Source organism: Meles meles, chromosome 5 (assembly GCF_922984935.1).
Source record: "Meles meles chromosome 5, mMelMel3.1 paternal haplotype, whole genome shotgun sequence".
Taxonomy (NCBI): Eukaryota; Metazoa; Chordata; class Mammalia; order Carnivora; family Mustelidae; genus Meles; species Meles meles.
Window position 1 is genome coordinate 86,413,308 of NC_060070.1, and position 14,520 is coordinate 86,427,827.

At 56.4% G+C, this 14,520-nt stretch overlaps 1 protein-coding gene across 2 annotated transcripts in view; it reads right to left on the reverse strand.

The window, feature by feature from the left end:
• The window catches only part of MDGA1 (MAM domain containing glycosylphosphatidylinositol anchor 1), a 59,792-nt gene extending 46,021 nt beyond the window's left edge, over positions 1-13,771 (reverse strand). For both annotated transcript variants that reach the window (XM_046006374.1, XM_046006373.1), the window contains exon 1: positions 12,616-13,771. In XM_046006374.1, coding sequence (XP_045862330.1) covers positions 12,616-12,682 — 67 coding nt within the window. In that variant the 5' untranslated portion in view covers positions 12,683-13,771. The remainder of the gene's footprint in view (positions 1-12,615) is intronic.
• Positions 13,772-14,520: the final 749 nt, after the last annotated feature.

Consider the following 14,520-nt stretch of genomic DNA (forward strand, 5'->3'; position numbering starts at 1 on the left):
GGATGTAGCCCAAGCTGTCGGTGGTGCCTGCCACCCCCGTGTCCCCCCACCCCCAACCACTTGATTGCACACTGGCCAGAAGCTGCTTCTCTCTGCGTGAGGCTATCTTCAGCCACTAGAGCTTATACGGCATGTAGACTAGGCTGTAAGTACCAGGAAATTAATACCCCCAGAATAGCCCTCAGCGGACGATAGGAGCTGACGTATATATGCCCCAGCTCCCTCACCACAGTGGGAGAACTCCAGGGTGTTTATGGTGTCCCAGGTGTCCACAATGGGACATGGTGGTGACTGGCTTGACCACGCACCTTTTCAGGGTTCCCTTTGCTTCCCTGTCTTACATCTCCATTTCCCCACCAGAGTTTTCCAGGCTCACCTGTCAAATAAACTGCCTTACTGGGCTTCTCATCCCAAGGTCTGCTTCTGAGGAACCCAAACAAAGACTGTGAGTCCAAGCCCGTTCTGATCATCATGATGTCCACTATTAGACTCTCACATGGCCATGATCCAGAGCCCTCATGCTGCTTAACAATCACACCTACAAACATCCCATAACTGACCATGGCCCCCAGCCACAACCCGTTACTTCCTTGGAAACGTCCTTGCCTGAGTAACAACACTTTGAGATCCAACTCATCTCATCAACCGACCTAGGCCACTGGCAAAAGGCCTGAGGGCTGCCAGGTATTCCCAGAGTGACCTTCTGGTAACAGTGTCCATGTTTCTGCTGGCTCACTCGTTAATAACTCTAAGGTGGGCCTTGGGCAGTATGACAGAGATGTGGGACCTGGTGGGTCCAACAGTTCACACTGCCAGCTCACACTTCCAGTTCACACTGCCAAGCCAGCTGCCTCCTCTACCCACAAGGGGGGGCCTCCTTGAGATTTCCATTTAGGGCTTCCAACATCTAAGCGGGAGTCCTGAGCCCAGCTCAAGCCCTGGATCCTATGGTTCAGATACAAAAAGGCCTGGGAATAGACATAGGATTCAGAGGGGAGTGGGGGGGGCGGGATTATAAAGGTGTGGCTATCGAAGAGCTTATAAATGCCATGTGGACATGTCCTGGCTTCTCCTGAACCTAGAAAGGTGATACTAAAGAATGAGCAAGACCTAGCTATGGAGGGGCACCTGGGTGGCTCAGTGGGTTAAAGCCTCTGCCTTCAGCTCAGGTCATGATCTCAGGGTCCTGGGATCGAGCCCCACATCGGGCTCTCTGCTCAGCGGGGAGCCTGCTTCCTCCTCTCTCTCTGCCTACTTGTGATCTCTGTCTGTCAAATAAATAAATAAAATCCTAAAAAAAAAAAAAGATCTAACTATAGAATCCCTTGGCATGGCTTTTAACTTCAGCCTTGGCACCTAATTGCTGTGTGACCTCAACAAGCCCCTTACCCTCACTGGTCTCAGTTTCTTCCTGCACTGAATCTCAAAGATATGCTTCTGGGTCACTTAAGGCCACTGGCTAGAAGCGGAGCTCACACCTTGCTGTGTACCCATCTCATGGCCTTCCCTCTGTCTACCCTGTGGCCTTATTCCAGAAAGGACAGGGAAGTCAGGCCTTGCCACCTCCAGCATGCCTTGTGAGCCTATGTGTTTTACTGGGAATTAAACTGACTTCCCCAAGGTATCCCCACATTTCACTGAAACCCTAGAACCAAACACAGGTACATGAGGCCACCAGAATCCAGCTCCCTACCTCTACCCTCCTGATGTCTTAAGAATCACATACGGGAAAAATCTCAGAGCCAAACAGATGTTCAAGATCAGCTCAGAGGCCTCAGCTCCTGAATCTTTCTGTTAGAGATTATGTTATGGTAAGTTGAAACAAGGTCAGACAATGAGAAGTTCCCAGAAACAAGGACCAGGAGACACTGAGCAAACAGCAGTGTGTAGACTGGTCTCCGGTGGGTGTGGGTCTGACAGGAAGATGAGCTAGATTGTCGTTTCTATAGTACAGTCCCCAGCTTCCAGTATGGACCCTCAGTTTCAGGTCTAAAAATCAGAAAGATCCTCAGAGCTCTTCCGTGGCTATGACTCAAAGAAGCCACCTGCTAGTGGAAAGGGGTACCAAGCAACAGAAATGAACAACCTCGGGCAAGCCAGAGTGGTGGGGGGAGGGGGAGGGAACAAGTGCAGATGGGAAGCGGGACCCCTCATGAATGTCTGTCTCTTTCCTGTGCCTCTCGGTCTTCTCTGAGGATCTTTCTGGGCAACCTCAGAGCAGCCAGAGCCGCCCACCCCACCCGAGCTAGGCTGGCAGGGAGGGGTGAGAGCAGCGTTCACATCCGTCTAAATCCTTTCTCATTTCAAGAAATGCCAACTGGCCCTGAGGTGGGGATTTGTGGTAAAGACTATTCATTACCTACCCAATATCCATTCTCCCCTTCTAACCAAACCTCATGTTTTCTTAGGCGAGAATGTGCCCTTCTAAAAGACTACATTTCTCAGCCTCCCTTGCAGCTGAGACTATCCAATGAGATGTATGCAGAAGTCATTGGGAGGGGGCTCCTGGAAAAGTTATTTAACAAAAGCTGACTCACCAGGTAGGTCCACCCTTTTAAATATTTCTCCCTTCCTCCTGCCTGGAATGTGTCATGATGGCTAAGCCCCAGCAGCCATTTGGCAATAATGAGGCAAAAAACGCTCTATGGCTGGAGTCCTTTTGGCTCAGTGGGTTAAAGCCTCTGCCTTCGGCTCAGGTCATGATCCCAGGGTTCTGGGATCGAGCCCCGCATCGGGCTCTATGCTCTGTGGACAGCCTGCTTCCTCCTCTCTCTCTCTGCCTGCCTCTCTGCCTACTTGTGATCTCTGTCTGTCGGATAAATAAATAAAATCTTTAAAAAAAAATACATTTATATGCTGATGCCTGGTTCTCACTCCCAGACATTCTGATTTAATTGGTATGAGGTATGACATAGGCATTGGGATTTTTAAACACTCACCGGATAATTCTAACATGTGGCAGAGTTTGAGAAGTACGACTCTTAAGAAGGAGAGCAGAGGAATAAGATGGGAGGAGTCTGGATCTCTAGTGACCAAGGAGTCACCATAGCAGTCATGGAGAGCCTACCTCTTGACTTAAGAAGGTCAACTTTCATTTGTTGGAGGCTCTGTAGTTGGATCTTGTTTCTGGCAACAGAACGTGATGTTTATCTGATATAGGACCGAAGGTCCTCATGCTGTTCCCATCAGCCAACCCATCTTCCACAACACAGACTAGGGAACAAAAAAATGACCAGATACTGCCCTCAGGAACCTCACATGTGGGAAAGCAGGATGACACTAGGCTTGGCATGAGGCAGGCTTGAGTTCAAATCCTTACTCCACTACCTACTAACTGTATGGCCTTGGGCAAGTCACTCAAGCTTCTGCACCTAGAAAATGAGGGCTTTGGAAAAGACTACATTCTCCCGTCTCCCTGTGAGCTCCTTGGAGGCAGGTGCCCTTCACCTCTGCAGCCTCAGCACCCACCTCCCGTCCAGACACCTAGCAGATACTCTAATATTAAATATTTGCTTGGTTTACACTGAATGGCCGTGATGTGGTCCAGCTTTGAAATTTTCATTTTCTCTAAACCAAAAAGAGAACAGGATAAACAACAGGGCAACATTTCAAAATGGTAACAGAATTTACCTACTGAAAATCAATGAAAACAGTTTCTGGGGCAGTATCTTTCTGCCTCTCGAGGCTCAGGACTGGAAATCCCCCAGTTTTAAGCAGGGGGAGGGGCCAGTCTCCCAAGCCCCTGACCTGAACTTGCCAGTTAGAACTATTAAACTAGAAAGCTTCCCTACTCATCATTTACAAAGTAACAAGCACGGATGGTGGTGATTGCTTTTGTTGTTGTTTTTAAAGACCCCATGGTCCAGATGAGCTTGGCTAAAACAAAGCTTGGGCGGTGACCTGAAGAACCCAGAAATGCCCTCAGAAAGCCCAAGGGAAGACGACATCTGTTTGGGCCTGACACATTCGGATGCCTGGTCTACACCAGCTGTGCCCAAGAATCAAACGGAGAGCTCTTTACAAGCGCAGCTGCCTTGATGCCACCTGCAGAGTCTCTGATTCTGGAGGTCTGGGGGTGGAGCCAGGCATCTGTCGTTGGAAAAGCTCTCCAGGTGGTTCTGACATGCCCCTGGGGTTGAGAACCACCTCTCTACACAACTTTCAACCCTCCAGATAATCAACGTCTATTTCAGCTGACTTTCTGGTGCTGGAAAGGAACCAACAAGAGCCTGGGGTGGAATTTGCAAAGCTGGCCAAGCAGCACCCTTCTGCTTGCCCAAGTCGCTGCCCACCGATGGGACTCACCGGCCCCTGCAGCCCCAGCTTCCCACAGGCAGAAGGCCAGGTCTGGGGAGCAGGCACTGCTGTGCAGGCCCTCCCTAGCCTGCCACGTTTCTCAAAAGCGCAGCCTGCACCTCCCGTTTCCACACGCCACCCACTCCTGGGGCTCCCCTACCATCTGCCTGCCACCCACTCTGCTCTCGGGAAACAGAGTCCCAGAGTTCGCCTGAGAGCTAACAGAAGGTTATTACTGTCGGGCTACTCTGTAATCCCAAGAGGTGGGCATGCCCGAACCAGCCTTCCAGAGAGGGAAACTGAGGCTCAGAGGCGAAGCTCCTGGGCCAGAGCCCCATCCAGACAGCATGTTACCTACTTGGCCCTCCAACCCAAGCCATTTGAGTCCAGAGTCTCTCCTGGGTGCCTTTGGTATTCAAAGAGCAACGTGGACCAGTGGCGTGGGCAGCATGCAGGAGCTGGTTAGACACACAGACTCTCCGCCTAGCCCCGGACTCACTGAATCAGCATCTGCGTTTTCATAAAGTCCCCAGAGGAGTCCTGCTGGATCTCAGGGGGCCCTGCTCACGGCCGCAGCTGCCTAGCTGCCAAACCCCTAGTCCCCAGACGGCCCTTGCTCTCTCTCCTCCTCCACCTCGGGTCCCATCGACGCCACCCCCTCTCACTTTCCTGTCCCTGACCCCTCTTGGGTCTCCTCCTACCTCCCTGATGCTACCCACTCTGTTTCTTCTCAGGCCTGCCACACCCCAGGGTGCTGGGCTCAGCCCAGTGCCCCTCACTCTGCTCTCTCCTCCCTGGCGGTTTCAGTCCATTCACGATTTCAGCCCACATGGTTCTGTGCACAGAAAACCAGACGTGCAAACCTCCCTCTCACCTGAGCATGAACACTGAGGTCTATTTACCCCGCCAGCATCTCTCCCAGACATCCCACACCGGGATCCCATGAAGTTCAAACCGCACTGGCACTGTCGTTAAAAGAAAACGATGCACTGGGTCTGGCTGAGAGCCGAGCACGGCTCTCGGGGCCTCCCAGGCTGTCTCACTGCCTGCTTGTCACAAACCCACGCAGTGGGTTCAGCTGTCTCTATCCGACAAGCAGAAAAGCCATGCCTTAGACATCTGAGGTAACTTCTCGGGCTCTCGAGGCCGGTGCAGGGCAGAGCTGGGGTTCCCACCTGGTTTCTTACCCAGAAGCCCCAGCTCTTAACTACGTCACCCCATTGCCACAGACTCGCCTGACTCCCACGGCCTTTGCTGTACCTCACCGCCACGGTGTGAGGCCATCTTCAGCCCCAGATCTTGCCTACGCTCTTCCAGAAGCACTTGTGGAAGTTAATTGTATCAATTCATTTCTTGCCTTTTTCAACAATCTCTAAGTGGATCCCTTCCCCCACGGCCAACCCCCTACATCTATCTCTCCAGGGCAGCCAAAGGGATTCTAAAATGTGTCAGTTCATATCCCTCTCCTGCTCAAAACCCTCCCATGGCTCCCCTCATCTCTCAGAACATCCTTGCATAGCCTTCAAGACTGCCGACAATCTGGCCCCACTATCCCCCTAACTCTGTCCTTCTGGTCTCCCCATCGCTCACTGGGCTCCAGCCATACAGGACGCCTCCTTGCTGCTAAACAGGCCAGGCATGCTTCTACTCCACAGTCTTCGCCCTGACTCTTCCCCTCCTGGAATATACGTCCTGCAGACACCCACTGGGCCTCCTCCTTCCCCAGCATCTTCAGGTGTCTGTTCAGGAGGCCTCCCAGCCACTGTATTTCAACTTAAACCGCAGTTGACCACTTCTTGTCCCCTTGACTCCTTTACCCTTTTCCACCCAGCCCATCACTACACGATGCATTATAGACTTATTCCTTGTTTACTGCCTGTCTCTCCTCGGTTTGAATGCAAACACTCAGAGACTAAGAGCTTGCTTCTCCCGCCGTACATCTCAAATGTTCCTTCCAGAGCCTTCAATCACATGATTGTTGAATGACCACAGTCCTTGTACCCACTCCCTCCTGCCCATCCTCCCAGCCATCACCCGGGATCAAGTTCTCCCTATGGCTTTCCCGGACAACTGCAGAACCTCCTGCCCAGTTGCCCTCCTCCTGGTCATATCCTCTTTAAAACACACACAGCTAGCTGCACCACGGCCTGAGGGATGGCTCACGTCAGCCCATTTCTCTGCTCAAGACCTTCCTGGCAGCTTCTCCCACACACCCAGGATCCCAGCCTACTCCACCCAAGCACAGGCTCTGAATTCAGCTCTGGGTTTGAGCCCAGCTCTGTCACTTGGACCAGCGGCTTCATCTTCCTGAGTCCTCAGTTTACTTTTTGGTAAAAGGGGCTGACGATGACTCACTCACGGGGCGGTGGTGAGGATTAAAGACAATACACATTTGTGATCTCAGCCTGGGCAGGAAACATGAGCGGTTGTTATTATCATTCCTTCGCTGTTCCAGCTCTAACTGCCCATTCCTTTTCAGTCTCTGCTCTCCAGCCCGAAGGAGTGACTCACTACTCCCCACACACACCAGGGTCTTTATCCTCCATATGCCTTTGCCACAACGAGCCCTCCGCCTGCAGTGCCCTTCTCAGCCCTTACTTCTGTTTGCCAAGCCAGTTCAAATGCCCCCTTCATGAGGCCTTGCGAGCAACTTCCTTCCCCTTTGAACTCCCAGTTCTTTATCTGCCCTTAGCCAAGATCATCAGGAACCATCTTGTATGTAACTCCCTCCCCTTCTCCTTGAGGGCAGAACCTCCCTTCTTCCTATCACCAAATCAGAGGGTCCCCTGGGATGGAGTCTCAGAGCCACTTCTTACCAGCTGGCTAACCTTGAGCAGGTCACTTAAAGTCTTGGAGCCTCCATTTCCTCTTCTCTTAAATGGGAACAAGAGGACCTGCTGTGCAGACCTCTCAGAACTTTACGGAAATCAAAGGAGGCAGCGGCATGGAAACAGTGAGGAAGCCAGACGGCATTTACATGCCTATAAGGGACTGATTGTTGTTAAAACCTAGTCTCGAGCCTTTGCACAAAAGGCTGCCTGGAAGAACCATCACCAAATGCACAGCGGGGCTTCGAGTTTTACTTACTTCCTTATAATTGTATATATTCTCTGATTGTTACGTGTTACTCTTTGACTTGGGGAAAAGAGATTTCATTGTTTAAAAAGGATTCCTCTGTGTTAAGCATTGCTCTCGCCTCCCGTATCAGCAATGAAATGCGATCGGGCCCTTCATACCCAGCTCCCGCCACGGGCAGATGTGTGTCTGCAAAGCAGAGTCTTCAGCGAAGGGGAGGAAGACGAAGAACACGGGCCACACCCCAGGTTCACAAAGAGGCAGCTCTGCAGGGACAACGGTCCCTGCTCAGCACAAAGCCCCACCTGGGCAGGGTCCCACCGAGCTGAGCCCCTCCACAGAGCTCTCCTGTGGCAGAGGGTGCAGAAAGTGTGGCTTTGGCCACAGCCAAGTGCCGTGAGACACTGGGTGGAGGTGGAGGTGTAGGGGGTCCAGAGCTTCAGAAGGCCCTAGGGACCCCCCATGGACCCCAAGCTGAGGAATCCGGACTCTCATCCCACTGGGAGGCTTGAGGCCCAGGGAGCCCCAGAAAGGCAATGTGGTGGCCAAGCCCTCCCCCTGCTGGCCACATCTGGAGTGGCAGTGCCAGCCGCAGAGGGCAGCGTCCCCAGGCTGCTGCACAAACTCCCCGGGGCGAGTCAGGCTCAGATGCCCAGGGGACGGTAGGGGGCAGGGCAAGGTTCTGCCGGGACTGAGAGACCTGAGGTCTTATCTCCCAGGCCCTCTGTGTTGCAGGGGCATCTACTGACCCTCTACTGGAGATGCAAGGCGGGTGGTGGGTGGGCTGGGGTGGGGGGTGGTGTGGGATGTAGAGTAGTCATGAGTGGGGGGGGGCAGGGAGATAGTCAAGAGGGGTCCTCCACACTTCAACCTGTCCCACTCCTCCCAGGCCCACCCATGCCTCCCGGGCAGCTGGAGAAGCCGGGGCTGCTACCACTGCCCGGATTTCCACTCCCACCCCCAGATATTGATTTCCTGCATCATTCATTTGCTGGGCCTTGGCGGCTGTGATTAGCTCCCTCCATTCTCCCTCCGGAGCACCCCCTCACCCCACCCCGCCTGTTCCTCCCTGTTCTAGCAAAGCAGAGCTCATACCAGGCTCCAAATGAGGCTTTCCCACCCTGCCCCAGCAACTCACAGCCAAGCCTGGCCAATTACAGGTGGGCCCTTGGCATGGCCCCAGCATACCCTCTCAGGGGTGGTTTCCTGGGTAATAACGTCCTCTCTAACCACCTCCTCACCAGAGCGCCCACCACACCAGGAAACACAGGTTCCCAGCCTGCAGGGTGGAATGGGACACCATGCCGATCTTGACCTGAAGTGGGGCCCTCCAGCCTGCTCCTGGGGAGCCCTCAGGCTGGCTCAGCAGGCAGCATCGACTTCAGCGGGGGAGGGGGGAGGTGGGGGGGGGGCAGGGAGACAGTGCTAGCAAGGCAAACAAACCAGCCCCCTTTGCGGGCACAAGGCCCCCGTCTCTCCCTCATGCAATTTCTATAACTGGGAAGGAAGAAGGAACAGAGGTGTGAACCTTCTTGAGGACATTTAGAAAACTCCAAGCTTTCTGTTAGCCCTAACAGAATCTTCCAATGCCATGCCTTCTCCAGGGGGAGAGTTAGATACGGACAGACAGTCTCAAGGCACGTGGCAGAAACTCTAGTAAAAAAAATCCCGAGTGCCCACACCCAGATCAACACCCAAAAGACGGCACTGGGAGACCCACTTCCTGAAATTCCTTCTGTGCACCCCTCAGAAGAGGGGGAAAAACCTGACTTGGTGATAATTCTGTAAGCTATGTTGCTCTTGTCAAATTATTCAACATCTGTCTTCATGTTCCCACAAAAATTAGCATAGGATAGTAGTTTCTGATGACACCTTTGGTGAAATATTTTGACTTCCACCAGTAAGTTGCAAACAACCTGTCTTAAGGATAATGTCAATTCCTACTCCTGAATATTAAATAATCCAGGGGTTTGTTGTGTTTCTGTAAGGGAAAGGAATCCCACCGACCTGCCCTGGTTGGAAGTCCGGCAGCTAGATGAGGAAAGGAAGCCGGGATGGAGGAGAGGGTGATTTCTGATGCTATCCACATGCAGGGGACTCCTCCTCCATCACCTGGTGACTGACTCTGCCCCAGAAGTAGGCCTCTGGGGCCAGCCCACCCCCCTCACGAGCCAGAAAACAAATTACAGGATCCACCATGGAGCCAGGAGATTGGGAGGCAGGGAGGGAAGAGGGGATCAGCTCCAAATGGACCATCTGGTCCAGTACGTGGCTGCTAGAGCATCTGCGCCCCAAAGAAGAAGGGAAGCCACCTGGCCAGACTAAGCACACCTCCCCAGCCCAACAACAGAGCTCAGGGCCAGCAAGAGGACCCTCAGCAGGAAGCAGAGTATAGGGCTCTGGGTACTGGCCTCCTGCCAGCCTCAACAGAGACCCACAGCCCAGGCTAGATCCTGCCGGCTTTGCCCTGGACATCCTCCTGTTCTTCCTCCTGCTCCTCAGTTTAGCTGTTCAGCTTCCCTGTTAATCTGGCCCTCCTTCAGCCACACGGGTCCTCCCCAGGACACACTGCATTCTTTTGTGCCTTTTCTTTTGCTCCCAGCTATCAGCTTCTTTTCTCTTCTCCCTGAGGCCCCCTGGGCTGCCAGCCTAGGGCTCTGGGACTCTTCCTAAGCAGAGACCCCTCAGAATGTGTCCCACTACCCTGCTGGAAAACATCCTAGACTGACTTCTTGGGGGGAAAGAATTTCAAAAAGCATTTCCTCAACCTCCCCCAAACCACGGCCCTTCATTCCTGCAGCAAATGTTTACCCAGCTTCTCCGTGTGCCCGGTGCCATGCTGGATGCCAGGATACAATGATGGACACAAGTGATCACTCCTCCCTCCAACACTCTACTCTTCCTCGAGTTGCTTCATCTGCTTTGGACAGAGAGGGAAATTGGGGGGCAGAAGAACTACAGGCCTACAATATTTCCCCCTTCTGCGGAGTCTGGCCAAAGCTTCTAGCATCGCAAAGAACTCAGCAGCCTCTTGCCAGCTTCCTTCTCACACTAGATCCTCACCTCTCTCCATCGACCTCAACGAAGACAGAGCTCGGCTCTACAATTCCCCTGAGACCCCAGGCTTCTCCGGAGCCAACGCCCTAAAGGTGCTGTCACCCCAGGGCCCAGGGCTGGCCCCAGTACACCCAGCTCACCTTGATTTGTTCCGAGTGGACAGCAACTAAAAGGGAGACTCAGGCACATGAGGGAGGAGAAACTACAGAAAATAGGGGGCAGATAAACCAAAGGCTAAATCCTCACCCCAGGGCCTCTGAAATCAGGGCCCGCAGACACCACTAACCCTATGCCTCCCATCCCTTCCCCCTCCCCGCCCTCATTGCTAGGGTTTCCAGGCTAGGCTCACAGGAGCTTCCTCAACACTGGCCTTGTGCAGCCCTGGAGAAGGCTGGACTCTGAGGGCATGGAGGAGAGGGATGGTCAGGAGATAGGTTGGCCGGATCGCCCAAGGGCACTTGGAAGGAGGAGCAGGGTAGAGGATAAAAAGCAGGGAATAGTGGTCTCTGTCACTCTCAGAGCCCCCGGGGTGTGGGGAGCAGGAGGCAAAGGCCTCAGTGACATCTCTCCTTAGGCCAACTCTTGAGGCAATGAGGCTATGAGGAACCCTTGGGGAAAAAGAAGATAGAGGACTCCTGCCCACCCCCCAAGCCCCAGATGTCTTCCTCTGCCTTGGGGAGGCCTCTGGCGCCAGCTCAGTGGCCTCCTCCCTATAATCACCCCTCCCAGTCCCCACTACACTCCTCCTCCCCCTTCCCTCTTCTGGCCTCTGTAAAGGGCCAGGCAGTAAGAGACACACAAACTAATTAAGAAGCAGAATTTGGCCAGATGCCTGGGCCTGCCTCCCCAGGGAATTAAGCCCAAGCCAGCTAACTGTGTAGGGCAGGAAGCATGTCACCTCCCAGTCACCCCTCAGGACACCCCTGCCTCTCGGGAGGCACAGGGTTTCGGCCAGGCACCCCCAGAAGGGAGCATTTAGCATCCGCCTCTGAGGCTGGCATCTGTGTGCCGGTCCCCATGGTGGGGGTCAGCTGGGGGGGGGGACAATGCCTCTGCCTCCACGCCCACAGAACAGGTCAAACTCTCCCCTGATCTAAAGATGAACAATCGGGCCCTGGGGAAAGAGGAACAGGGACCTCTCCCCACCCCCGCTACACAGGATTACAAAGTGATCCACATGGACACCCTGCAGTCAGGAGAAGGCAAAGTAAGGGCCACTGAGTCCCGAGGCGGACTTTTTTTGTGTATAAGATCAAGGTACTGAAGTCTGCTAGAACTCAGAGGGAAGGGTCCCTGAGTGGGGAGAGCTCTGGGCCATCATGAACAGATGATGCCCGCTCTCGGGACCTTTCCCCAGGGAACACTCTCTGGAGAGACAGGAGAAGGGACACCCAGCCGGAGTCCCCTAAGCGCCGGACAACAGGGGCGTAGGGACGCAGGAGCAGAGCTGCGTGGCAGGAGGCAGAGTTTGAACACGTAGCCGGATCGGTGCGTGCCGTGTTTGCGTTTCCCGGGGACGGTGGCTGAATGTGTCCGTGTGTGCGCTTGGGAGAAGGAAGGTGGGGCTGGGGTTTTGTAGCTGGGAACCGGGGACGGGAAGAACTGGCTCAGGCTAGATTTGAAAACGGATGCCGGGGTTTTAGGCGCCCAATCCAGGGGATGCTGGCATCCGCTCCCGCCGTCAAGAAGGGAGTGAAAAGAAGCGAAGCCTCAGCGAGAGCGGGGAAGGCTAGCCCGCCGCCCGGCCGCGGTGCCGGCAGCCGTTCACACGCCAGCCGCGCACAACTCCGGATCGTGCATCGCTTGGCTTCTACTCCGGAGGCCGAGCCAGGGTAGGACTAGGATTTCCGTGCAAGTCGCTGCCCCAGGCCCGGGTTTGGGGTCTGTTGGGATCTCCCGAGCCGATTGGGTGCTCTCAAGGGTTTCAAGTCACTCCTACCCCTGGCAAGGTTTGGGGAAGTGGCCACCTCCCCCTGGCATCCCCGGCTTCACGCCAGACCCAACGACCCGTCTCCGTGCTCCGAAACAGCTAGCTCGATCTCACGCCCAGAGAAGGGCGGGGACCCGGGCATCCACTCCAGAGTCCGAGCCGGGGTCCCCACCAAACCCCGGCAGCGCGCACTTTGCGCCTCTTGCAAAGTTTCCGCGCGGTGCTAAGCCAGCTTAGAGCGGGACGCGAGCTCTTACCGTAGACTCCTTGTCCCCGGCAGTGGAAGGGGATCAGCGCCAGAAGTAGAAGGCAGGTCACCTCCATCTTCACGGCCGGTGCTTCATCCCCGCGAGGCGGCGCAGCCCGAGAGGTGGCGGGGGGCGCATCCGCCGGGGCCCCGCGATGCCCCCTGCGTCCCCCCTTCCCCCGAGAGGCGACGGAGGGGGCGGCGGCGGCGACGACGGAGACCAGGAGACTGAGGAGGCGGCGGTGGCGGCGGCGGCGACCCGGGTTTCTCCTCTGGCGGGGCCGCTGCCCGCGTGGGGACGCAGGGGGCGCTGGCCCGGCCCCGGGTGCCTTGGCGCGCCCGGCTCAGCAGCCAGCGCCCCGGCCAGAGGAGCCCGGCGGCCGATCCGCCCCGGGTCCCCAGGGCTGTCTTCTCCGTGTGCTGGGCGCCAGGAACCCCTCTGCGGCGGCGAGGACTCTTCGATCCAACAGGCCACCGACGACTGACAAACTTGTCGTTTCCCCGCCCAGGGGACGCCCCTCCGCGGAGCGGGGACGGGAAGGCCCGGGCTTTGCTCGGGGTTAATCCGCTGGCTCCAGTCCTGCGGCGGGTGCTGGGGTCTCAGAAGCCCGACCTAGGGGGGCCAGGTTGGGCGCCCTCCCGGAGGCGAAGGAGCCCCGGCCCCGGCCCTCCTGAGCGGGGGAGCAGCGCTGGCTGGGTTCTGCCGAGGGGCGAGAGCCACGGGTCCCCAGGTCCGGGAAGTTAACCGAGCCACCGAGGAAGCCCGGGGAGGAATCGCACCTCCGCGCCCCGCGGGAATCAGGAGAGCAATTCCAGCCAAGAGAGACCCCAGAAAGCGGGGAAAGGAGGAAAGTTTGAGTCGTTTGAAAAATATTCGCGCTCTCCGCGAGGCCGGGGCTGCGGCGCGGGCGCAGCTCGCCGCCTCCGCTCGCCGCGCTTAGCTCCCGCGGTCTGGCCGCGGCCGTGGCGCTCCCGGGCTCGATGCTCTCCGGAGAGCGGGGCTGCGCCGCGCCCCAAGTTGGTAGTCCCCGCCCCCGCCCGGCGGCCTCGGCCAGCGGGGGCCCCGAGCGGGCGGGGCCGGGCCGGGCTCCCGGGCGCCGCGGCCGCTGGGCTCCGGGCCGCGGGAGCGCTCCTTTCGCTCGGCAACTTAGGCTTCGCTGTGCTGCTTTTTCCCCCCTCCGAGCTTTTCATTCCGCGCTCCCCCCGCCTCCCTCCCTCCCTCCTCCCTCCTCCTCGCGTCTCCTCGTTCGGTCTCTCGCTCTCCCACCCTTTGTCGCTCGCTCTCCTGTTTGATTCCCCTCCAGTTAAAAAAGGGAGCCAATTAAAGGCAGCCCAGCTCGCCGGGCCCAGCCTCTGTCCAATTTCCTCGCCTCCCCCAGGACCAATTAGAGAAAACAAAACAGGGCTGGGGGAAGCAGACTGCCTGCTTGCTTCTTTCTCCCTCTCTCTCTCTCTCTGCCCCTCCCCCTTCTCTCCCTCTCTCCGGCCCCCCCCCCGGCAGGAAAATGTCAGAAAGCAGAAATGGATCCATCTATCCCGAGGACAGTGGTGGAGGGACGTGGGTTTCGGCGCGGGCTCTGCAGACGCGCGCTCGCACGCTCGCTCTTCGCCCGCCCTTGCACACCCAGATTGGCTGCTGAGCCGGGTGCACGGATTCCAGTATGCTCGCGGGGCAAGCACGGCCGTTCGCCCCGGGGACCGAAGCCTGCGGGGCACTGCACACTTTGTAAATGTTTTGCACTTTTGGTGGTCGGAACTGAAGCGGGGATCGGAGGGAAAGGCCACGGGCCCGCGTCTTCTGGGGTCCTGCAGGCGCGTGAGCCGGCCGCCTGCTGTCGGTCTGCAGGGCTGTCTGCGCGGCCCCGGAGTCCCTCCGCCGCCGGCCGAGCCCCCGCCCCTTTCCAGGCAGCCTCAG